Source organism: Geotrypetes seraphini, chromosome 8, assembly GCF_902459505.1.
Source record: "Geotrypetes seraphini chromosome 8, aGeoSer1.1, whole genome shotgun sequence".
NCBI lineage: Eukaryota > Metazoa > Chordata > Amphibia > Gymnophiona > Dermophiidae > Geotrypetes > Geotrypetes seraphini.
Window position 1 is genome coordinate 80,185,495 of NC_047091.1, and position 23,562 is coordinate 80,209,056.

A 23,562-nucleotide genomic window follows, 5' to 3' on the forward strand; every position below is an offset into this window, starting at 1 on the left:
TGCCTCAGCTGACTTCCTGATCTCCAATACCGGCTGACTTCTGACTACGCTGTGCATGCTGGCTTCCCGACTCTGTTCCTCCGAAACTGGAGAGGGGGGGAGGGAGGAGAAGCAAAGCCGGCAAGCACAGTGTTAGAGCCCCCGCAGCATGGGAGAAGTCGCTTCCTGGCTAGGGCGGCATTGGTGGTGAAGCAGGGAGGGACGCTTCAACTCGCTGCTCCTGTTTGCTTCGGGCCTTCCTCGCTGCTGGATCCTACCTTCGTGGAAACAGAAAGTAGGTGGGACACGGCAGTGATGATGGCCTGAAGCAAGCAGGAGCAGCGAGTTGTGAATGCTGCGCTGCTGACGGCTGTTTGAGACCTGGGAGGGGAGAGGGAGAGAGAATGCAAAATGTTGTCGATGGCTGTGTGAGACTGCAGGGGGGGTTGGAATTCTGCTGCAGCACCATTTTGGGGAGACAGAGTGAAAGAAGCAGAAGGAAGATCAGGGAAGGGGCAGGGGGGAAGAGAAATGCTGCTGTTGCACAGGGGGGAGGTAAAAGAAAGGGAGAAGGGCTGGACAGGGGAAGCAGGAAGCAAAGAAAGAAAGAATGGCCTCAGCGCCCCATTGTGCTAAAAGTTTGCACATCTATTCTAGCACCCGTTAATGTAATGGGCTTAAATACTAGTAATAATAATAAAAATGTATTTGTATCCCGCAGTACCTTGCAGTTCAAAGCGGTTTACATCAAGAGAATCTGTCAAACAGCGAAAGTACATACATTAACAGCATGCCTGAAATACATCTCTAAAATGGTTTAGAAAAATTTATCATATACTGTAAATAGTTTTTCAAAGATCTTCTAAATAATTGATAAGTAGGAGAAATCATTAATAGTTCACTTATACCAGCCTGATAAGATAAAGTTCTGTCTAAGAATCTTTTATGAACACATAGGAAATGAGAACAGAGAAATTCCACATGTATGTTGTAAATTAGTAGGAAATACGTGCAAAACCTAACAACATCTTATAACATAGATATGCAAACTTAAATATTATCCTGGCTTCCACCGGTAACCAGTGTAATTTTTTTTTATAGTATGGGGTAATGTGTTCAGATTTTTTCAAACCAAAAATTAGTCAAACTGCTGTGTTTTGGATAATTCTTAATCTCTTGATGGGGTTTTTTAAAAAAAACAATAAGATCCCAAGTAAATAACATTACAATAATCCAAAGTACTTAGTACAAGAGATTGAACTAGTAACCTGAATGCTGAAAATAAACCTCGCTACCTCTGTCTTGTTCTCAGGCCACTACCAAGTAATCAAAATGACAACCTTTAGCTATGAGATTGCCATGAAGCGTGCCTTTATCCCATGATCCACAGAGAAACTGGAGTTCTCTGTAGACTGCAGGGGAATTCAGTCACACTCACCTTCTTAAAAAAGAAAGCAGAGGAATGCAATAGGAAAAAAACATTCCATTGGCAGCTAGAATACAGGCTGAAAGCAGAGGAACATTAGGGGAAATGTGGGACCCCCCCCCTCCTATGCAGGTTTAGAGAAGTCTAAAAGGGTTTCTCTGAGCTGGAGGAGAATTTCACTACAAGGGCTCAGTCAGATAATGACACCATGTATGTAGTGTAGTATGTCTGCATTCCCCTACTGGTTATGGAGAACCCATGTTTACAGGTAAGCAGTTCTGCTTTTTCAGCACCCATTGCCAAGCATCTCACAAAAATGTCAGCTGTGTGATTTTAATCAATTTGTCACTAAAATAAGTGTGACATGCACTTCAAATAGGACCATTTCCTTTGCATAACAAAGAAAAAGCCAGGAGAAAAGGGCTGCAGTCTGTGAAGGAGAATTTCAATCTAGAGAGTTGCGCGGGGACAGAAATCCCACCCGTCCCCGCCAAAATCCCACCCATCCCCACCCGTCCCCGTGAGGAATCCCTCCGTCCCCACCCGTCCCCGTGAGGAATCCCTCCGTCCCCACCCGTCCCCGCGAGGAATCCCCTCCGTCCCCACCCGTCCCCGCGAGGAATCCCCTCCGTCACCATCCTTCCCTATAAACTTCAGAAATAGTTATTTTATTTAATTATGCTACTGAATTAAAGGCTCTGGTAGAGACCCATTTACAAATAAGCAAAGAGACTATTAATTTGGAAATATTAATTGGGAAGAATACATACTTTGTAAATGGGTTTCTACCAGAACCTCTAATGTAAATATAAAATATAAATACTCAGCTGATGAGAACCCACAAACTGTCAGCTGAGGACTTCCTTTGCAGTTGGCCTGGGGTCCCTTTTGCCAAGCTTGGCAGGCAGCAGTAGCGTCCCTGAGTCACAGATGCTGGCACCTCAGTGGCTCATGGATGCTGCCAGCGACTGCTGCGCTTGGTGGAGGGGAGTTCTGACCATCTCTAGAGGAGGTCCTCTGCTGGCGGTGCTTGGGGATCACCACCAGTCACAGCAAGGGCCAACAAGTACTTCAACACTGTAGAAATAAAACCAGAAATGCATTTCCTTTTCTTTTGAACACAAAACAAAGATATCTGCCATATACATTTCCCAAGGCAGATGACTCTATGCAATGTCACCTCGGTAACAAAATACAAAAATAGACAAATACACCCCCTCCCTTTTTACTAAACCACAATAGTAGGTTTTAGCACAGGGAGTTACGCTGAATGCCTCGCGCTGCTCTCAATGCTCATAGGCTCCCTGCGCTAAAAAACAATATTGCGGTTTAGTAAAAGGGAGCCATAGTGCAAAATATAGACAGCAGATATAAATTCTCAAAACAGACACATTTTGATCACTAAATTGAAAATAAAATCATTTTTCCTATCTTTGCTGTTTGGTGATTTCATGAGTCTCTGGTTGCACTTTCTTCTTCTGACTGTGCATCCAATCTTTCTTCCTTTCTTTCAGCCTCCTGTATGTTTCCTCTCCTCCAGACCTCATTCTCTCCCCCAACTTTTTCTTTCTGTCTCCCTGTTCCCCCTTCTTTCTGTCTCTCTGTCTGCCCCCTTTCTTTCTTTCTCCGTGCCCTCCCCCAAGCCACTCGGTTTGCTGCCACCGCCATCGGGGAATAGTCCCCAAGCCACCGCTGTCCCAAGCTTTCCCTGCAGAAGCGTCGCGCTGACCAGCATTCCGCTCCCTGACGTCAATTCTGACGTAGGAGAGGAAGTTCCGGGCCAACAAGGCATTTCTCCTCATTCCATCCAGCCTGAGCCCCATCTCTCCTTGATCCAGCATTTCCCTTCTGTGTCTGTCAGAATTACTATTCCACCTATTTTCCAGCATCACCCTTCTTTGTGTCCATCTCACCTATATCCGTATCTCACCACTTTTTCAGAATCTTCATTTGTCTCTGTCCTTGTCTTTACCCCATATTCACCATTTGCCCTTTCAATGTCTTTATCTCCCCCCCCCCACACACACTTTTTCAGCATTACTTCTATGTCTCTATTTCACCTCCTCTTCATGTCCCCTCTGTATTTCTATCCTTATTCAGAAGGTCCTGCTTACCCTTTCTCTTCTTTGTGTCACTATCTCCATTTTCAGCTTTCCCCCCTTTTCCTTTGTTAATGCACCCGGTAGCCAGAATCTTTCCACTCCAATCTTTCACCTCCACTCCGGCCCAGCCCAGTATGAAATATTTCCTTTTGTTTCCCTCCCCTCTCTCTCTTCTCCTCCCTCACCCACGAGTCCTGCATCTGGCCCTCTCCCTTCTACCTGCACCTGGCAACACCCCCCTGCTCCGCGGCTCTCTTAAGCAACTCGTCAGCAGCGGTGATCAAGACAAGCTGCCGACATCGAGGCCTTCCCTCTACGAGTCCCACCTTTGTGGAAAAAGGAAGTTGAAACAAGCGGGACTCGCAGAGGGTAGGCCCCGACGCCAGAAGCTTGTGTCGATCGTTGTTGCCGAAGAGAGCCGCAGGTAGAAGGGAGAGGGAGATAGGAAGGCTGTAGAAGCTCCGGAGCATGACATCGAACCCGGCCAGGATGATTTCTTTTTCAGGCTGCTGCTGCCGCTGCCATCCCCCACCCGAAATGACAAAAAACAGCCTAATGCCCGCGTCGGGAAATAGCCATGCTGAGCAGTGAGCTCAGCACGTACACAGATGAAAGCCTTGCTTGCTGATTGGTCCGGCGGCACGGTGGGGCGGGGCCGCCGGACCAATCAGCAAGCAAGGCTTTCATCTGTGTACGTGCTGAGCTCACTGCTCAACATGGCTATTTCCCGACCCGACGCCAGACTTGTAAGCTGCATGCTTGCATCGCCAGAATTTAGGTAGGTTGTTTTCATCCCCGTGGGAGTCCCGTGGGCAAGGGGGCGTCCCCGTGGGAGTCCCGTGGGTCAGGGGGGCATCCCCGTGGGAGTCCCGTGGGCCAGGGGGCGTCCCCGTGGGAGTCCCGTGGGCCAGGGGGGGAACCCGCGGGATCCCCGCGGGACCCGCGGGATCCCCGCGATCCCCGTTCCCGTGCAGACCTCTATTTCAATCCTCTGACTTCCTAGGGTTTTATAATCCATGTGCCAGAGGGTGGGAGAGCTGAATTTAACAAGATTTAAGTAGATTGTGTAGTTTGAGTTCCTGGATTTTTTTTCCAATCTATTTTAGGGTCTGCACAAGGGAAGAGTCAGCTGCAGTGTTTGATTGGTCAGCTCCAAGATTTAGATTCAAGAGGCAGTGACCCGGGTTTCCAGAATTCCTCAGAGTTTGTCGAGAGGTTTTGGACTCTCAAAAAGAACAATATGGTTCTGTGTAACACACTAGCCGCTGTCCACAGGGAGTTGCTCCAGTTAAAGGGGGAAACTGGACCGCAGAAGGATGTGCAGCATTCCGAGACACAGACTGACCCAGAGGAAACTCATGCATGCCTCCAGGGACCAAGCGGAAGCACTGAGGGACAGATCTCGCAGGCATGGCAGTGGACAGCAGACCCAGCCAATATTGCGGCTCGAATCCGCCACAAGCGGGAACAGATATCACTGGCACATGATGACACAGAATATGAACCTTATGGGCTGCCTGAGGTAGTGATGAAGGGTGAGTTGTATGTCCTTGCGCTGTCACTGATTGTGTGTCTGTGTGGGGAGGGGTGCCTTTTTTCTGACAGAATCCTGTAGATTTTCATTTGATTTATCAAGCTTTTGGAAAGGAAAAAGAGAGGGATGGATGAATATTGTCTATAGTGTTTAAGGCTTCACCACTGACCACAGATCTCTAGAGATTTCTCCCTCATAAAATAATGCTCTATTTACAGCCCTTTCATATGTTCATTAAAGCAACTCTGTTGTGCTTAATTTCTGATTATTAAATTGGGCATACTGTTCTGTTCCCAGGTTTTGCTGATATTCCCATGGGTCCTGCCTGTCCCTATGTGCTTCGAAGGGGTCTTTTGGGGAGCTCGGTGATCACAAAGGTGCAACATGTGACCCATAATGACAACTCTTCTGGAGTCTGACCAGGTGTGTGATGAGCCGACACTGGGGAGATTATACTCTGCTTACTGTCATGAAGTTTCTCCTGTATGACAGACTCCACTTACCCTTTCCAGTAATATGAGCTCTGCACTCTCTAGATGAAGTAACAGGAGCAGTATGCTATTAATAGGCTGTAGTACAGTAACTAGCCTCAGAAAATCTGAGAATAGTAGGAGCAATCCAGTAGCATGAGGCTTCATTACCCATAACCTCCTACTGGTTTAACCTAATCCCAATCTTGATATCCTGATCCCAATCAGGATATCCTGGTCCTTTTCAACTTTTTCATAAATCTTTTAAAAATTATTTTATTTGCCAAACACTTTGTAATCCAGTCATATTAATATTTTCTGATGGTTAACAGAAACTAAAAAATACTGAAAAAAGTAACAGTCGAGCTCCTTTCTGGCTGAAGACCTAGTTTACAAAGCTAAGTTTTAGTTTAGTTTATTAAATATAGACCAGTCCTCATCAAGAGAGAAATGTTGAGAGAATGTGGATATGTAAGTACCAAAGGGATAGTAAAAGAAGAAAGGAACTACTATTTTCAAAAGAAAAGTATAGGAGTTGGGGGAGGAGACGGGAATAAGGAAAGAATGATGAATTGTGTATTGTAGTGTCAGCCAGGCACAGAGAGTACATGGACATAGAAACAGAGAAAATGTGGCCTCTACCTGCCATCACAGCCCATCCAGTCTATCCCTCCACATCTTCTCCCCCTAAGAGACCCACATGCCTGTCCCATGCTTTCTTGAATTCAAATACAGTCCCTGTCTCAACGACCTCCATTGGGAGGTCTTCCATGCACCCACCACCCTATCCGTGAAGACATATTTTCTTACATTACTTTTGAGTCTATCCCCCTTCAACTCCATCTTATGCCCTCTCGTTCTAGAGCTTCCTTTCAATTGAAAGAGACCCGCCTCTTGTGCATTTATTTTCATTTTTTAACTTTTTATTGAAATATTTTAATTTATAACATTTTATTGAAGGAATCAAATAAATATACAATAATATAATACAAAAAGATAATCATTACAATTAGATTCGCAATTATAATTTTCCATACATATTTCTATAATTCCTCCAAAATATATTTCCATATGACCTATTTCATTCCTCTATACATCCCCCTGTTCCCTTCCCCCATCCTCCTTTCCCCTTACTCCTTCCCTTCCCCTATTCTTATTTTTTCCAATTATAACATTGTAATGAAGGAATTAAGCAAATATACAATTCAAGTATTTCCATACAAATTACTATCATCCACCCTATTCCCTCCCCTCCCCCGGAATGGAAGGTGACACAAATTACCAGATGTTGGAATGCAATGAATGTTTCCAAAGCTTCAATGTAGAACATTAAGAATCATACTTAGTGCTCTGGAGGAAAGATTTTGAATATAGGGGTTCCAAATTTTCAAAAAGAGACGAGTTTGTCTAGGAAATATACAAACCTCAAATAAAATTAAACTATAAGAGCTGGTTCCTCCAATGCCAAAAACTAGGAGGATATTTCTGTAACCAATATTGCAAAATGCATTTATGACCAATCATAAAATATTTTAATATAAGAAATTATACAAGAATATCATGCTATATATATGATACAGAGTTATTTAAATTTCTCAGTCATATCTCCTCTCTCTTGTCTTTAATCCAAAGTATACATATTGAGGTCTTTGAGTCTATCTCAGGGGTGGGCAATTCCAGTCCTCAAGGGCCAGAATCCAGTCGGGTTTTCAAGATTTCCCCAATGAATATGCTTTGAAACAGTGCATGCAGATAGATCTCATGCATATTTATTGGAGAAATCCTGAAAACCCGACTGGATTCCAGCCCTCAAGGACCAGAGTTGCCCACCCCTGGTCCATCTCTATATGTTTTATGATGACCACTGGCCATTTTAGTAGCCACCCTCTGGACCAACTCTATCCTGGTTATATCTTTTTGAAGGTGCAGTCTCTAGAACTACACACAGTACTTTAAATGTGGCCTCAGCATAGATTTATACAGAGGCATTATTGCCTTCTTTTTCCTGCTGGCCGTTCCTATGCATCCAAGCATCCTTCTGGCTTTGGATGTCACCTTTTCTACCTGTTTGGCCACCTTAAGATCATTAGAAACAATCACCCCCAAGTCTCTTTCTTTTGAGCACAGAAGTACTTCTCCTCCTAAATGGAACTGCTCCCTCGGGTTCCTGTAACCCAAGTACAGGACCCTGCACTTTTTAGCACTACAAAAAAGAAGTAAAAGCTTCATTGAATATAAAAGTTTTTAGTGCAGCCTTGAATTGGTAAAGGGATGTTTCAAGTCTTAGGTGTGATGGTAATGCATTCCATAAACTGGGACTAGTGACGGAAAAGATGGAGCAATGTATAGTCTCATATTTGATTTGTCTAAATATTGGTATTACTAAAAGATTTGGTTGAGAGGATTTAGTTGCTCGACAGATAAGGGATAATAACTCGTGAGAGGAAGAGGGGATAGCCTAACCCTGAATTTTAAATGTTAGAAGCAAAATTTTATAAGAAATTGTATGGGCAGTGGATAACCAGTGGGGGGAGGGGGGCTTTAAGCAAGGATATAAAATGGTGGTATTTATTAGTCCCATATATAAGCTTAATTGATGTACCATATATAATTGAATATAAGTTGATCTGAATATAAGTCGAGACCCCCCTTCCCCCAAAAGGAGGAAAATTGGTTGACTCGAATATAAGTCGGGCAGCTTAATATTCAACTGCCCTGTCCTGTTGGGCTCTGCATCCAGCCCCCTTCCTGCCAGGCACTTCCTGCCAGGCACTTCACCCAGCTACCTTCCTGCCAGGCACTGCACCCAGCACCCTTCCCTCTCTCCCTTGTCAGACATTGCAGCAGCCCCCTTCTTTCCCTCCCTCCCTCCTCCCCTGTCAGACTCTGTACCCAGCACCCTTTCCCCATCAGACTCTGCATTCTCCCTCCCTCCAAGGCTCTGCCCCCTCCTTGCCCTAGCCTTATTCCTCATCTTGCCAATCCCCGGTGGAGGTGCAGCAGGCAGGAGCAAACTTTCCAAGTTCCTGCCCTGCTGCTAACCGTCTGTCGCGAGTTCCATCGGCTGCTGAGCGGCATGAGCAGGAGTGCAATTTGGCACTACTGCTGCTCGGTACTGAGAGGCATCCTTACTGGGTGTTGTCTGTTATGAAGCCAAGGATTTTGGTCAGAGGAACAAAAGGGACAGGTACCCCACATTTTAGAATGGGGTATGAAACAGCATTCTTTTCACAGTCTGATATGAAGCATGCCTTGGAATTTTCAGGATTAAACTTCAATTTATTGTTTTTCAGGCAATTAAAAGAAAGAGAAGGCAAGCGAGATGTCTGGATCAACTAACAGTTGCATATAGTCTCCTGAAAGCCACATTAAAATAGTCACATAAAGTCCCAATATAATTACTTTGAAACAGATCTTAATGACTAAGGTCCCAAATAGAATCCCAGTTTCCATAGCAAAGCAGCAGATGAATCCAGAGACTAGTGGGTATAGCTCACATCGACCAGCAGGTGGAGATAGAGAACTGATTAACAGTTGGCCTTAAAGCCTGGTGTTCTTTCTGTTTATTCAGTTTTGCTCTATCTCCCAGCAGGGTTGGAGCTATCCTTCTAGCTCCTGGTCTCTGCCTGCTGCAGGATAGATTGAAGTGGTGTTCCGGTAGGATTCCTCTGTTGAGACTAGTTCTCTTCAGTAGGTGGGGGTGCCTGGCTGATTGGTGCCGGCTTTGGGAGGTACACCTGGGCCCTCCCAGGTCCCTGCTCCACCCTCCCCTCCGTTGGATAGAGGGGTTCCTTTCCAGGTGCAGGATATTGGCTGGCTTCTTCATTCCAGTATAAAAAAAAAAAAAAAAAAAATGGAGCCTTCCTGCTAGTACTGAGCCGGGCAGTGGTTAACTCGGCTTCCAGTACATTTACCAACGATTGCCTGGCTTCGGGGGTAAGCGGCGGACCGGGTGAGTGTTTTCTTTGCCTTCCTCGAGGGTGGTCGCGTTTCCCGGGTGCCGGGCGTCTTGGGGGGCGGAGTCGTCTTTCGGCGGCGTTCGCCGCGTGTGTGAAAAAAAAAAAAAAAAAAAAAAAAACCGCGTCGGAGCTTTTTGATCAGGCCGAGGGGGGATGGCTGCAGAAGTTAGTCAGCTGTGTTCGCGCTGTGGGAAGCGCCGAACACGGGCGGGTCTTTGCTCTGCCGGGTGCTTGGAAGCACAGGCAGACGACCCGTTTTTGGCGGCTTGCGAGGCGGCCATGTCCTGGGTGCGGGAGTCTTGCGCAATGTCCCCGCCGCTCGGAGCCGATGCAGGGTTACTGCAGGACTCTGCCACGGAGGACAAGAGTGAGGCGGCGGGGGAACAGGCGTCAGTGCTGGAGGCCGGCACGGCCCCTCCCCTCGGCTCGGAGCAGGGCGGGGGAGTGCCTCTTAGTTGGGGGGCATTTTCGCCCGACTTTGTGCTGTTGCTCCATCAGGCCTTTCAGTTACAGCGCTCGCAGCCTACCCAGCCGGGGCTGGGGGCCGGGCGGTCCCTTCCGGTGCCCTCTACCTCTACGGGGGGGGAGGGGACAGCGGCTAGACCCACGGCAGGGGCAGCAGGCTCCCCGGGGCAGTCGCAGGGGGCTAAGAAGCGCAGGCTAGTGGCTGCGGAGGCAGTGGATATTTTGCCCAGATCTCCTTTCTCCCTGCCTGAGTCATTGGAGGAAGGGGAGCTATTGGAGTGGGACACGGAGAGTATCCCGGGTAGGGAGGGGGATGACCCTACGGCTATCCGGTTGTTCCATAGAGAGGAGCTTTCTTCTTTTATTTCAAACGCTTTGCAGAGTTTGAACATTGCTCAGGAAGATGCCACGGGGTCCGGTAACCCCTTGATGGCAGGTACCCGTAGGCCGTCTAAGGCCTTTCCGGTACATGAGGCCATGCAGGAGCTGATCTCGGCGCAATGGGAGGCGCCGGAGGCCAGTTTGCGGGTGGCAAGGGCCATGAGGCTCTTGTATCCGGTCGAACCGTCCGAACTGGACAGGTTTAAATTGCCTAAGGTAGACGCTCTGGTGGCGGCGGTGACTAAGAGAACTACCTTGCCGGTAGAAGGGGGCGTGACACTCAAGGATGCACAGGATAGAAAGATTGAAGCTTCCCTAAAGATGTCCTTTGAAGTGGCGGCAGTTACCTTACAGGCCGCAATCTGCAGTTCTTACGCGGCGCGGGCGTGTCTGCAGTGGTCACAAGGGATGACCGATTTATTGCTGGAGTCTGGAGGTACTATCCCTTCGGAACTGGCTAATTTGGAGTCCGGCTTGGCTTATTTGGCGGACTCCTTGTATGATATTGTTCGGGCGTCTGCGAAACAGATGTCTCTGTCTGTGGTTTCCCGCAGGTCCTTGTGGCTCCGTCATTGGGCGGCCGATGCAGCGTCCAAGCTCCGGCTGGTGAGACTCCCGTTTAGAGGGGGTTTATTGTTTGGAGCGGAGTTGGATAAACTGGTAAAAGATTTTGGGGATACCAAAACGCAGCGTTTACCGGAGGACAGGGCTAGACCCCCGGTACGGGCCGCATCGTCTAGACCACGTTTCCGGGATGTTAGGCGGGCCAGGGCTGGTAAACCTTTTTCCAGGTCTGCATCTGGCCCGTTCTCTGCTTCGAGACCTCGGTTTCAGCAGAGAAGTTCCTTTCGGGCGGCGAGACCCTCTGCAGGGCAGTCAGCCCGTACCCCAGCCAGTCGCCCTCCACAATGACGGGGGCTTGGCTCCCTCCGCCCTTCCCTTAGGGGGTCGGCTTTCGGCATTCCGGGCGGAGTGGGCCACTGTCACGTCCGACCAATGGGTATTGGACATTGTTCACGAAGGGTACAAATTAGAGTTCGCCGCTCCCGTCGTAGATTCTTTCTTGGTGTCCCCGTGCCGTGGCAGGGCCAAGGGATCCGAGGTCCGCAGGACTCTTCAGGGGCTGCTCGATCTGGGGGCGGTGGTACCGGTGCCCCCGGAAGAGGTAGGCCGCGGGATCTATTCCCTATACTTCATTGTACCAAAGAAGGGGGGGTCCTTCAGACCAGTGCTGGATCTCAAAGGAGTCAACAGATTCCTCAGTGTGCGCCATTTCCGAATGGAAACGGTGCGCTCGGTTATTGCGGCGGTAAGACCAGGAGAGTTCCTCACGTCTCTCGATCTCAAGGAGGCGTACCTCCATATTCCGATATGGCCTCCGCACCAGCGGTATCTGCGGTTTGCGATTCTGGGCCAACATTTTCAGTTTCGGGCAATGCCCTTTGGCCTGGCGACGGCTCCCCGCACGTTTTCCAAAGTCATGGTGGTGGTAGCCGCTTTTCTCCGCAAGGAAGGGATTCGGGTACACCCTTACTTGGACGATTGGTTGATCCGCGCCTCGTCCCGGCAGGAGAGTTTGTCGGTGACGCAAAGAGTGATCTCTCTCCTTCAGTCGTTGGGGTGGATTGTCAACTTTCCCAAGAGTGTTTTGTCCCCATCGCAGTCTTTGGTGCATCTGGGGGTGCGGTTCGATACGGCTCTGGGGAAGGTGTTTCTACCCCGAGATCGGGGGGAGAAATTGCAGGCACAAATTCGCCTCCTTCTCGGGTCGCCCAGACCTCGAGTTTGGGATTATGTGCAGGTGCTGGGCTCCATGGTGGCGACTCTGGAGGTGGTTCCCTGGGCCCGGAGCCACATGAGGCCCTTACAGCAGTCTCTGCTCTCTCGCTGGTCTCCAGCTTCTCTGAACTACAATGTGCGTCTCCAGTGGAGTCCTCGAGCGGCTCAAAGCATGCGCTGGTGGCTCCAGGACGGGCATCTTTGGAGGGGCATGCCGTTGGCCACACCGGATTGGGTGGTGGTTACAACGGATGCCAGCTTGCAGGGTTGGGGAGCCCAGTGCATGCACACGTCGGTGCAGGGAAGGTGGTCTTCCCAGGAGGCTCAATGGCCCATAAACTTACTGGAATTAAGAGCGATCCGGTTGGCGTTGCGGGCTTTTCAGACCCTGGTTCAAGACAGACCGACCAGGATCTTTTCGGACAGTGTCACGGCGGTCGCGTATGTCAATCGTCAGGGGGGTACCCGGAGCCCGCAGTTAGCCGAAGAGGCAAGACTTTTGTTTCGGTGGGCAGAGGGGCAGATTCCGCTTCTGTCGGCGGCCCACATTGCAGGGCACGAAAACGTGCAAGCGGACTTCCTCAGCAGAACTCTTCTCGATCCGGGAGAATGGGAGTTGTCGGCTCGAGCGTTCAGCCTGCTAGTCCGTCGATGGGGGTTGCCAGAGATGGATCTCATGGCCTCTTCCCGCAATGCGAAGGTGCCTCGGTTCTTCAGCAGACGCAAGGAACAGGGATCGGAAGGGGTGGACGCATTAGCTCTCCCGTGGCCTCCGAATTCCCTTCTGTATGTATTCCCGCCGTGGCCCATGATAGGGCGGGTGTTGCAACGCATCGCTCGCTTTCGAGGCAGAGTAATCCTGGTGGCTCCGGATTGGCCACGGCGGCCATGGTACGCGGATCTGATGCTGCTGTCGGTAGGCGAGCAGGTAGCGTTCCAGGTAACTCCGGACTTGCTAACTCAGGGTCCAATATTAATGGAAGATCCGGGCCGCTTTGGTCTTACGGCCTGGCTATTGAAAGGTCACGGCTGAAAAAGAAGGGTTATTCAGAACGGGTGATTTCCACCCTGCTTAAGGCTAAGAGGATTTCAACGTCAGCCTCCTATGCGAGGGTCTGGAGGATCTTTGAGGCATGGTGCGGAAGACACGGAATTGCGCCTTTCCATGCTTCTCTGCCGGCTATTCTGGCGTTCCTGCAGGAGGGCGTAGAGAAAGGGTTAGCATATAACTCTTTAAAGGTCCAGGTATCGGCCATTGCCTGTTACAGGGGCCGGGTGGCTCGCTTGGCTCTCGCATCACAGCCGGACGTGGTACGTTTCCTCAAGGGGGTTCAACATATCCGGCCGCCGGTTAAGCGAATTTGTCCAACTTGGAACCTTAAACTCGTCCTTGGGAAATTGCAGGGGGCACCTTTTGAGCCCCTATCAGCGGCCACTTTGAAAGATGTCACACTAAAAACAGTTTTTTTGGTGGCGATGGCTTCAGCAAGGCGAGTATCAGAGCTGCAAGCGCTTTCTTGCAGGGAACCCTTTTTGCGTTTCTCGGAGGCTGGGGTGACGGTGCGTACGGTGCCGTCCTTCCTGCCTAAGGTTATTTCGTCCTTTCATGTGAACCAGAGTCTGTTTCTGCCATCCTTCAGGAAGGAGGATTGGGGGAAGCGTTTTTTGTCGGTACGGCTCCTGGATGTCCGCCGTATGCTTCTCCATTATTTGGAGGTGACGAATGCTTTTCGCCGGTCGGACCATCTCTTTGTCGCGTTCGCGGGTAAAAACAAAGGGATGGCGGCGTCTAAAGCGTCCATTGCACGTTGGGTCAAGGACGCTATTGCTTCGGCATATGTGTTGTCAGGGAAGAAGGTACCGGAGCACCTTCATGCTCATTCCACTCGGGCTTTGGCTACATCTTGGGCGGAGTCCGGGGGGATGTCATTAGAGGAGATTTGCCGGGCGGCCACTTGGTCGTCAGGGAATACTTTTTCAAAGCATTATCGGTTAGATGTAGCAGCCCGTTCAGAGGCGAGTTTTGGCGCGGCAGTGCTGGCAGAGGCGGCATTGGCGTCCCACCCAGTTTGAGTTTGCTTTGCTACATCCCACTAGTCTCTGGATTCATCTGCTGCTTTGCTATGGAAGGTAAAATTATGGTCATACCTGTTAATTTTCTTTCCTTTAGAAGCAGCAGATGAATCCAGAGCCCCTCCCCAAGTGCACGGGCTGTGTGTAGGGTGTTTAGGTCATTAGGTTAGCCGGGGCTATGGTTGGTAAGTGTATTATTTCATGTCTGAAAAAAAAAAAAAAAAAAAAAAAACACAAGAAACGTCAAACGGGAAAATATCAATGGGATTCAGAAGAGAAAGACACATTTTTTACTGGAATGGAGTTTGTGGCTGCTCATTCTCCTTTCGGGATGCTTGGGCAAAGTGCATAACTGAATAAACAGAAAGAACACCAGGCTTTAAGGCCAACTGTTAATCAGTTCTCTATCTCCACCTGCTGGTCGATGTGAGCTATACCCACTAGTCTCTGGATTCATCTGCTGCTTCTAAAGGAAAGAAAATTAACAGGTATGACCATAATTTTACCTTCTGCAATCTGGAATGCCTTCCACAGTGGACAATCAAGTAACTAAAAGACTAATATAAATGATGCATGAATGTGCATATATAAATCTAATTAGTGTAATTGAAAAACATGTAAAACTATACATAATTGTGCACAAAGTAAAATCAATAATCATGAATTGTTTATAAAATATGAATAAAAGCATAGAATTAATACAAGAGAATATATCAAATAATGGATGTAGTAAACATTAAAAACAGCACCAGTGTAAAACAACTAAAAAAAAATGTGTAAAATACATGAATAATTCCTTTAGGCATGGTGTTAGGCATATGCCAAACATAGGGGTCGTTTTACTAAAGCGCGCTAACCGATTTAACACACGCTAATTGATTTAGTGCTCACTAAAGATTAGCGCACGCTAAATGCTTAGGCGCCCATTATATTCCCTCACTTCCTCCATTCTTCCATCCTATGTCCCAAGTTCATGCTCCCCTCCTCTGTGTCCCATGTTCATGCTCTCCCTCCTTTCTTCCATCTTTTGTCTGAAGTTTGTGCCCCCTCCCTTCCTTCTCTGTTCCAACGTAACCCTGCTTCTCCCTTCCTATGTCAACGCAGTCCCTATTCCTCCCTTCCATGTCCCAACGCATTCCTCGTCATCCCCCTCCATTCCACGTCCCAAATTCATGCCTCCCACAGGTGTTTACCTCCTCTGGCCGGCTACCTCCTCCCAGCTGCACTTCTCTTGGCAAAAGCCGTGAGCGGTGGCTCCTGCATGCGTTCTGCTAGTCTTCGCAAAGCTGCAGTCGGCGGCTCCTACACACGGTCCACTGATCCAAAAGCCTTCCCTCTGATGTCTGCGTCGCAGCAGCCAATTAGCTAACGGTTCTGCAAGGGCAGGAGCAAAGGAAGGTCCCTTCTGTCGCAATTCACCGCTGGACCACCAGGGATACTTAAGGTTTGCGGGGGAGGTGGGAGGGAGATAAAAATAATTAGAATCAGACTGGGAAAGGAGGCAGGAGGGATCCCTCCTGTCCCCGCCACCACTGGACTATCAGGTCTCATGGCAGGCCCAGCAGAGGACTGCAAACAGGTTAGGGAGGGGGGCGGGTCAGTGCTGACTCAAATATAAACAGAGATCCCCATTTTTGGGCATTTTTTTTGGCCCAAAAATCTTGGTTTATATTCAAGTATATATGGTATTTGGCAAAATATTCTCTTGCATTAATGCTATGATTTTATTGTTTATATTTTATGAACAATTCATGATTATTGTTTTTACTTTGTGCATAATTATGTATAGTTTTATATGTTTTTCAATTACACTAATTATGCTAGATTTTTATATGTATTTTTAGACATACATTCATGAATCGTTTATATTTATCTTTTAGTTACTTGATTGTTCCCTGAGGAAGGCATTCCAGATTGCCAAAACTAGGATCCTAGCTAGATCTAGTTGGGTCTTTAGTCATTAAGATTTGTTGCCAAGTAATCATGTTGGGACTTTATGTGACTATTTTAATTTGGCTTTCAGGAGAATAAATGTAACTGTTGGTTGATCTAGACATCTTGCTTGCCTTCTCTTTGTTTTTGCCTTTCACATATTAAGGCAAGTTATCTTCTTCCCTCGGTTTGGTCTCTATATCCCTTTTCAGGCAGTCAGCAATGGTAGAGAGCTTGTCATTATGAGGCTGAATATCGGAGACATTAGACTGATCTAGGGGGCACAGTATTTGTATGTTGTGTACATTTGCATATGTAGTTAAGTCAATTGATTGTATGAGAGTCAGGAGGGGAGCAAAGAATATATTAAGGAGGGTTGCACCCCATATCATAGTGTAAGCTTCTGATTAGAGAATGACACGGGGAAAAAATCTGTCCCCGTCACCGCCCCGTCACCGGCCCACCATCCTCTGCACCGCCCCGTCACCGCCGTTCCCTTCACCGCCCCGTCACCGTCACCGCCATCCCTTTCACCGCCCCGTCACCGCCACTGCCATCCCATTCACCGCCCCGTCACCGTCCCCGCTGCATCCATATAAGCCTTAGTACTGTAATATTTAGCTTATTCCTTTCTTATAAATCAAAGTTCCTGCTGCTGAACTAGAGAAAGAGATGTTCAGCTGGCAGGGCTTTGTTTATAAATTTTTATCAACACAACTAATATGCTATTTTATCCTAAAGCAAAAAATAAATAAATAAATATAATTTTTTTTTCTACCTTTGTTGTCTGGTTTCTGCTTTCCACATCTTCTCATTGAATTCCTTCCATCCACTGTGTGTCTTCTCTCTGCGTCTTCCATTTGCTGTTACTGTGCCTCTCCCTTAACCCCCCCCCCCCCAATTGGTCTAGCACCCATCTTCTTCCCTCCGCTCCCGCATAGTCTGGCATCTGTCTTCTTCCCACTCTGTCTTCCACATTTCCCTTGGGGGTCTGTTCCTCTCCACCCTCCTTCAATGTCTGTTCTATTCCTTTCCACCACCACCCTTCCCTCCCTCCTTTACCATCTGTTCCTTTCTACTACCCTTCAGCTCCTCTCGCGTGGCCTATCTACCTTCCTACCTTCCTTCCTCTTATTTTCATGGCACGTTACAATGTAATTTGTGCAAGCCACTGGAGCCTGCAAGCTTGGTCCCTGTCCCATCCCCACAAACCATCTCGCTTCTGTGCTCCTATTTTCTCCATTTCTAATATCTCCCCTATGTTTCTGTCATTGCCCCCCCCTGTGTCCATATACCATCCCCATGGCATGTCCCCTTTATGTCTCTGTCCCTATGCCCCATGCACATAATTTCCCCTCTTTCTGTTACCTTCCTGTGTCCAGATTTCCCCTATCTTCCTCTTCCATACCAGTGTGTCTCTTCTTTTCAACCCCATCTAGCTTTTTTCCCTCTTTCTTCCCCCCCCCCCTGCTTCTAGCATCTGGCTCACCTGCCAGTCCTTCCCTTTCTTTCCTGCTGTGGGTTTTTCTTTCCGACTTCATCCCCTTGGCCCAGAATCCTTTTCCCTTTCACTCCCTCCTTCCAATTTGAGCCGGGAACACTAGCGATCGCACGGTCCCCGCAGCCACTACCTGCCTGCCCAATCGATCCTAGTGTTTAGCCAGCTCTCTCCCTTCTCCTCACCTTAGTTTATAGGTTTTCTTTTTCGGCGACCTGCACGCTTTCCCAAAGAGCCGCGCACGCGCGGCTGCTCAGTGTTCAATCTTCTGCTCTGCTGCAACTTCCTGTTTCCGGTTGCGTCAGAGCAGAAGATCGAAACTGAGCAGCAGCGGGTGCGCGGCTCTCTGATAGCGTGCGGGTCGCCGAAAAAGAAAATCTACAAACTAAGGTGAGGAGAAGGGAGAGAGCTGGCTAAACACTAGAATCGATTGGGCAGGCGGGCGTGAGCTGCGGGGACCGCGCGATCCTTCATGCCTCACTGCGGGGACAAGACCATTCACCGCCCCGCGGGCGGTGAATGGCCTTGTCCCCGTCGCCGCAGCAACTGCTAGTTTTCTTCCCCGTTTTCGGCGGGTGACCCGCGGCTAAAATGCGGTGGCCGCGGGTAAACCGCCACCGTGTCATTCTCTACTTCTGATGTAGTATATTGCCACTTCACAATTTAAGTTCTATCAGATAAGTAAGATGTGAACCAAGTTAAAACAGTCTCAGATATCCTTATTTTGTATAGTCTTTGAAGTAGTAAAGGTCATCAAGCAGTCTAACTCAAGAGCAAAGATGTGAAGAGGTGAAGCAGAGGAAGAGTGAATTGGTCAAGAAGAGAAAAACATTTCAACAGACTGAACTCAAGGGGGCACATGTGAGCATATGACAGCTTCATCTCTACAGTATATCCTGCTGCAGAACTGCACAATGCTGGATGGGGGAAGTGACGGGATATTTTCATGAGACCTTATTTAGGATGCTGTGTGCAATTCTGGAAGACTACAGTTTCAAATGTGTTTAAACTGGATGGAGTCAGCAGTGATTTACTTTGCTTTGTTGCCACCCGGAATGAAGCACCCCCTCCTGCAGGCAATAAAGGGGTGCATTGAGTAGTCGCAAAGCCGCAGTTTACATGACACAGCTGTTAGCTCAGCTGATTCCTGTTCCAGAACAGGAAGTTGACATCAGAGGGCAGGGGACCAGCAGACTGACAACCTTGTGCATGTAGATTGCAGCTCTTTGATTACTCAAAGCACCTCCTTACTGCCTTGCACTAGTGCTGCCCGATTCAGGGAAAGCATTTTCGATTTGATTTGATTCAATTTGGCCTACTGAATCAATTTTTTCAATTCGATTCACTTTGCTTTGCTTTTCTCACCCAATCAGGCGGTATTTTGTTTCAAATGTTTGGGTTTATTTTGTAGCCTTTTCACCCCTTTGCCCTTTCTAACCCCATGCTAGTGCTATGGTGTAAACAAACTAAAAAAGACTTTTCCTCTCTCTGTTACATACCAGCTCATGCTTGCTGTCTAACATTGGCTCTGGCAGGATACACATTTCAGATATGATATTATAATCACAAAATAGAAAATAAAATTATTTTTTTCTACCTTCCACTGCCATATCCAACATTTGTTTCTTTCTCACTGTCTACCATTTCTCCCTCCCTCTCACTCTCTCCTTGCATTGTACCCTGGTCATACCTCTCTATTTCCCGCCATGCAGTATCTTTCCCTTCCTTTCCTCCATTATCATGTACAATATTTCTTTCTCTACCCCCATACTCCATCTCTCCCTGCTCTCCACCCTATGTCCAACATTTCTCCCTCTTTCTTCTCCATGCATGTCTCCCTCCCCTGCACCAGATATAGGATTTCTCTCTCTCACTCCTTTCTACCTCTTTGTTTCATCTCTCCCTTCCTCTCCTCACTCCTCCCATGTGTAGCATGTTTCCTCCCCTCCCACCCATTCCCCTGTTCAGCAGCCGCCCACCGTTCCTTCCACCATGAGACCTGGCATTCCTCCGGGCCTCCTAAAGCAGCAGCCGTAGTGGGAGTGGCTGATCAGCAAAGCAGTGCTTTGAACGGCCTGCTTGCAGCCTTCCCTGCCAGGGCTTCCCTTAGCCACATCATCAGTAATGTCACTGATGACGTGACAGAGGGAAGGCCCCGGAGGGGCAGGCTATGAACAGCCCATTTAGAGCGCTACCTCTGCTGACCAGCTATTTGCCACTGCTGCTATTACTTTAGGAGACCTCACCGGGGGGAGGGGGGGTTGGTCACTGAATCAGTGAGTCTGATATTTGTGGACACCGAAGTGAATCAGTTCGAATCAATGAATCAGACATCACTATCCTGCACCTGGGGTGGCCTCGGCCACTGTCCCACATTTGGTATGCTGCTGGGGTTAAATGCGCTAAAGCCTCCGATCGTCACTAAACCAGTTTGACTGCTTTAGCAACTGATCGTATTAGCTGACCCGATGCTCTAAACATGCTCACCATGTGGTTTTCCATGCAATCCTACATTCTCCAATTCTGGCATTCAAATGAGGTCATTAATATTAAAACCAGGCATCTGATCAATGCCCTAAATTTGCATGCCAGGTCTGACATGTTGGTCTGCCTATTTGGTTTTTTTTTCATTTTTTTCTATATATGTAACACACACAAAATATCTGGCCCATTTAAAAAAAATGGCAGGCCTTCCCCTTCCTGATGCATCCTGCAATGCATGGGAGGGGCCTAAGGCCCCTTTGGGTGATGGTGTCCTTGGGCGTCTAAACCAATCAGGGCCTCATGCGCCTCCCTCTGAAACACCGGGATACAGACGGAGGAGCCTTAGGCCCCTCCGCCTGCATCCCAGAATGCACCAGGAAGAGGAAGGCCTGCCATTCTGCAGTGGTGGACCTGAGGAGCAGGAGGGAGTTGACATCTCTCCTTCTGTCAACTAATTTACAGATATGGGGAGGTCAGGGTGGTGTGTGGGGTTTGGGGTGGTGGTGGGGGGTTCAGGGGGAGATTCTGGGGGCATCCGGTAACAGAAGGGAGTGGGCATCCCTTCTGCTGATTTTTTTTTTTTTTTTTTAAGGAAAGAGGACGGGGTTGGTTCAGAGGGGAACCTTTCCGGGTGGAGGGGGGGGTGTCGGGGGTTTTCACGGTGGGCAGGAAGGAATGGGCACCCCTCTTGCTAATTTTGGCTGGCACGAGAGAAGAGTTTCAAATCTGTTTCCAGGAGTGGGGATCATCGGGGAGGGCTGGCACATCATTTTTTTTTGATAGGGTAGATAGTTTCAAGTTTCTTTATTTTTGATATACCGTCTATCAAAACACACGCACAACATCTGTGCCATTAAAAAAAAAAGAGAGAGCTAAAAAGCCCGAACAGCTGAGCGGCAGGACTTCCCCTGTTGCTCAGCTGTTCGGGCTTCCCCAAACCGGCTCTGCGCATGTGTCCCAAGTCGCTCTCAGAGCGACTGGTGGGACGGGATTACAGTGAACCTCCGTGCAAATCATCTGCATGGAAATTTGGAACATCAATCGCTGTTCCAGAATTGACCAAAAAATCAGCCAATTACGACACACACGGTCTTAACGACCGTGTTTTGTTCACCTAATCCTGGGAGTCAGTTCAGAGGTCGGCTACTAAAATAGTTAAGATTTATATACTATAAAGGAGAAGCAGGATATAGAGATGTAAAGAAAAGGAGGTACAATAAAGACATTTAAATACTTCCTTGGCATGAATCTATAGGAAAAAGGCCTCTTTTAATGGAAAGGAAACTCTGGACAGAGGGGTCATAGGATGAAGGTGAAAGGGTATAGACTTAAGAGTAATCTAAGGCAGAGGTTCTCAACACGTGGTACACATACCCTAGGGGGTGCGCAGTGTGGCGCACATACCCTCCATCATCGTTTTCTCTCCCCAGCTCTCGGACTAGCAGCGGCAGCTCACTGTGCTTTTAACTTACAAACACAGCTGCCGCTAGCGTTACTTTAGTGATTCCATCAGGCAGCCTTGGGGCCTTTTCTAAGCCGACCTGCGTCCGATGATGCAACTTTCTCTTTCCTTGGAGGCAGCCGGCCTAGCAAAGGCCCCAAGGCTGCCTGATGGAATCACTCTCCAGGCCCTGACCCTTCAATCTACCTTCCAACTCCACGATTCTCCTCCCCACCCCCCCATCCCCAGACCTACCGAGGTACCTGGTGGTCCACTGGGAGTCTTTATGGCAGGAGCGTGGTGGCTCTCTCACTTCTGCCTTCTCTCAGCTGTTTTCTTAAAAAAAGCTGCCATGACATCTCGCATTTCCTGTAGTACCGTGAGTTGCCGCAAGAGGTTGTGGCCACCATTTTAGAAGGCATCTGCGAGGAGGCAGGAGCGAGCGTGCCACACTTCTGCCACAAAATCTCCCGCTGGCCCACCAGATACTTGATAGACCCGGGTGGGAGGAGAAATCGTGGGGTTGGGAGGGAGATTAAAGGGTTGGGGTTTGGAGAGGGGAGATAACATTAGCTATAGGTTGGGGGAGGGGGGGAGGGTTGAGAGGTGCAGAGACCTGCGAGGGGTTGGAGAGAAGAGAAATGTCAGACCAGGGGAAGGGGGAGGGAATAAGAGAGAGATGACAGATCAGGGAATCAGAGAGAAGGAGGGGAGAGGGATGTCAGACTGTGGGAAGGGGTAGAAAGGAAGGCGAAAAATGAGGAGGGAGGGAAGGAGAGAAAGATGCCAGACCATGGGAGAGATAGGAAGGGAAGATATAACATGGAAAAGTAGATAGAAAATGACGGGGGAAATAATTTGTCATGTCCCTGCAGACTCTGTCTCCATCCCTGCCCTGTCCCCGCAGACTCTGTCTGATCCCATCCACACAAGTCTTGAATAGCTATTTTATATTGAAATCATTTTATTAAAATATAAAAAGCAACAATATGCTGTACAACTGACGATTTTATAAATCACAAATACAGAAAAAGGATCAACAAAACCCATCTCCCCTTACAATATCCCCTCCACTATCAGGAAAACTGAATGCTACATAGAAAATTCATCCTAACAGAATACCTCGGTTACACACAAAGAACACAAATACAGTGGTACCTTGGTTTATGAGCATAATTCATTCCAGAAGCATGCTCGTATATCAAAGCAACTTTCCCCATAGGAGAACAGTGATACCGAGAACAGTGAACTTTCCCCAGCCTCTAACAGTGATACCGAGGGAAGGAGAGAGAGGCAGGGTTTACTCACCACAGGACGGGGTGAGTAGGAGAAAGAGCACAAGCAGTCTGCGCCATCTCCGTGTCCTCATCTTTCGCCGGCAAGCCCGCATATCCTCGTGGGTTAGAGCGCCCGGCCAAGCTCCTCTCCCGGGGCCCACAAGACGGCAACAACAGCAAGAAGCCAAGCGTAGGACCATAAAGGTGGCCGATGTGGATGCTGAAGCAGCAGGAGAGAAAATGGCTCACGGGCCCCGAGCCTCCTTGTCACCCACCAGTGCAGTTCACTCCCCCTGCACATGCTGTGTTTTAAACGGCCGCGTCACCCTCCCACTTAACTTTGAGTGCCACGTGAGCCAACATTCGGGGCGGACGCCGGCTCTTGCTCTCCACCAATCGGAGGCCGCCAAAAAGAAGGGCACGAGAATTTGGAGGCGGGCTTTGAAGGGAGGGTGTCAGGCTTTTCTTAGAATGGAAAGTCAAATTAAAGCTCACATTATCCATTTGAACAGTACTGAAGAAAATACTGAGCTATTCTTGGTGGTTTGGAGGACTTGTTGCTTGGGACAGCGCTTGTCTTATGAGTCAAAGTTTGCTGGCGTGTTTTGCTCGTCTTGCAAAACACTCGCAAATCGCATTATTCGCAAACCGAGGTTTAACTGTACATAACTGACAAAAATGATAATTATAAATTATACTAAAATCCATATAGTACAACACCAAAGAAATAAAAAGATTCATTTTCTCTTCTACTGTGCAAAA

At 48.3% G+C, this 23,562-nt stretch overlaps 1 protein-coding gene across 3 annotated transcripts in view; it reads left to right on the forward strand.

The window, feature by feature from the left end:
* LOC117365786 (centromere protein F-like) overlaps positions 1-23,562 on the forward strand; it is a 73,296-nt gene that overhangs the window by 44,745 nt on the left and 4,989 nt on the right. For all 3 annotated transcript variants that reach the window (XM_033956610.1, XM_033956611.1, XM_033956612.1), the window contains exons 11-12: positions 4,614-5,042; positions 5,339-5,464. In XM_033956610.1, coding sequence (XP_033812501.1) covers positions 4,614-5,042; positions 5,339-5,460 — 551 coding nt within the window. In that variant the 3' untranslated portion in view covers positions 5,461-5,464. The remainder of the gene's footprint in view (positions 1-4,613; positions 5,043-5,338; positions 5,465-23,562) is intronic.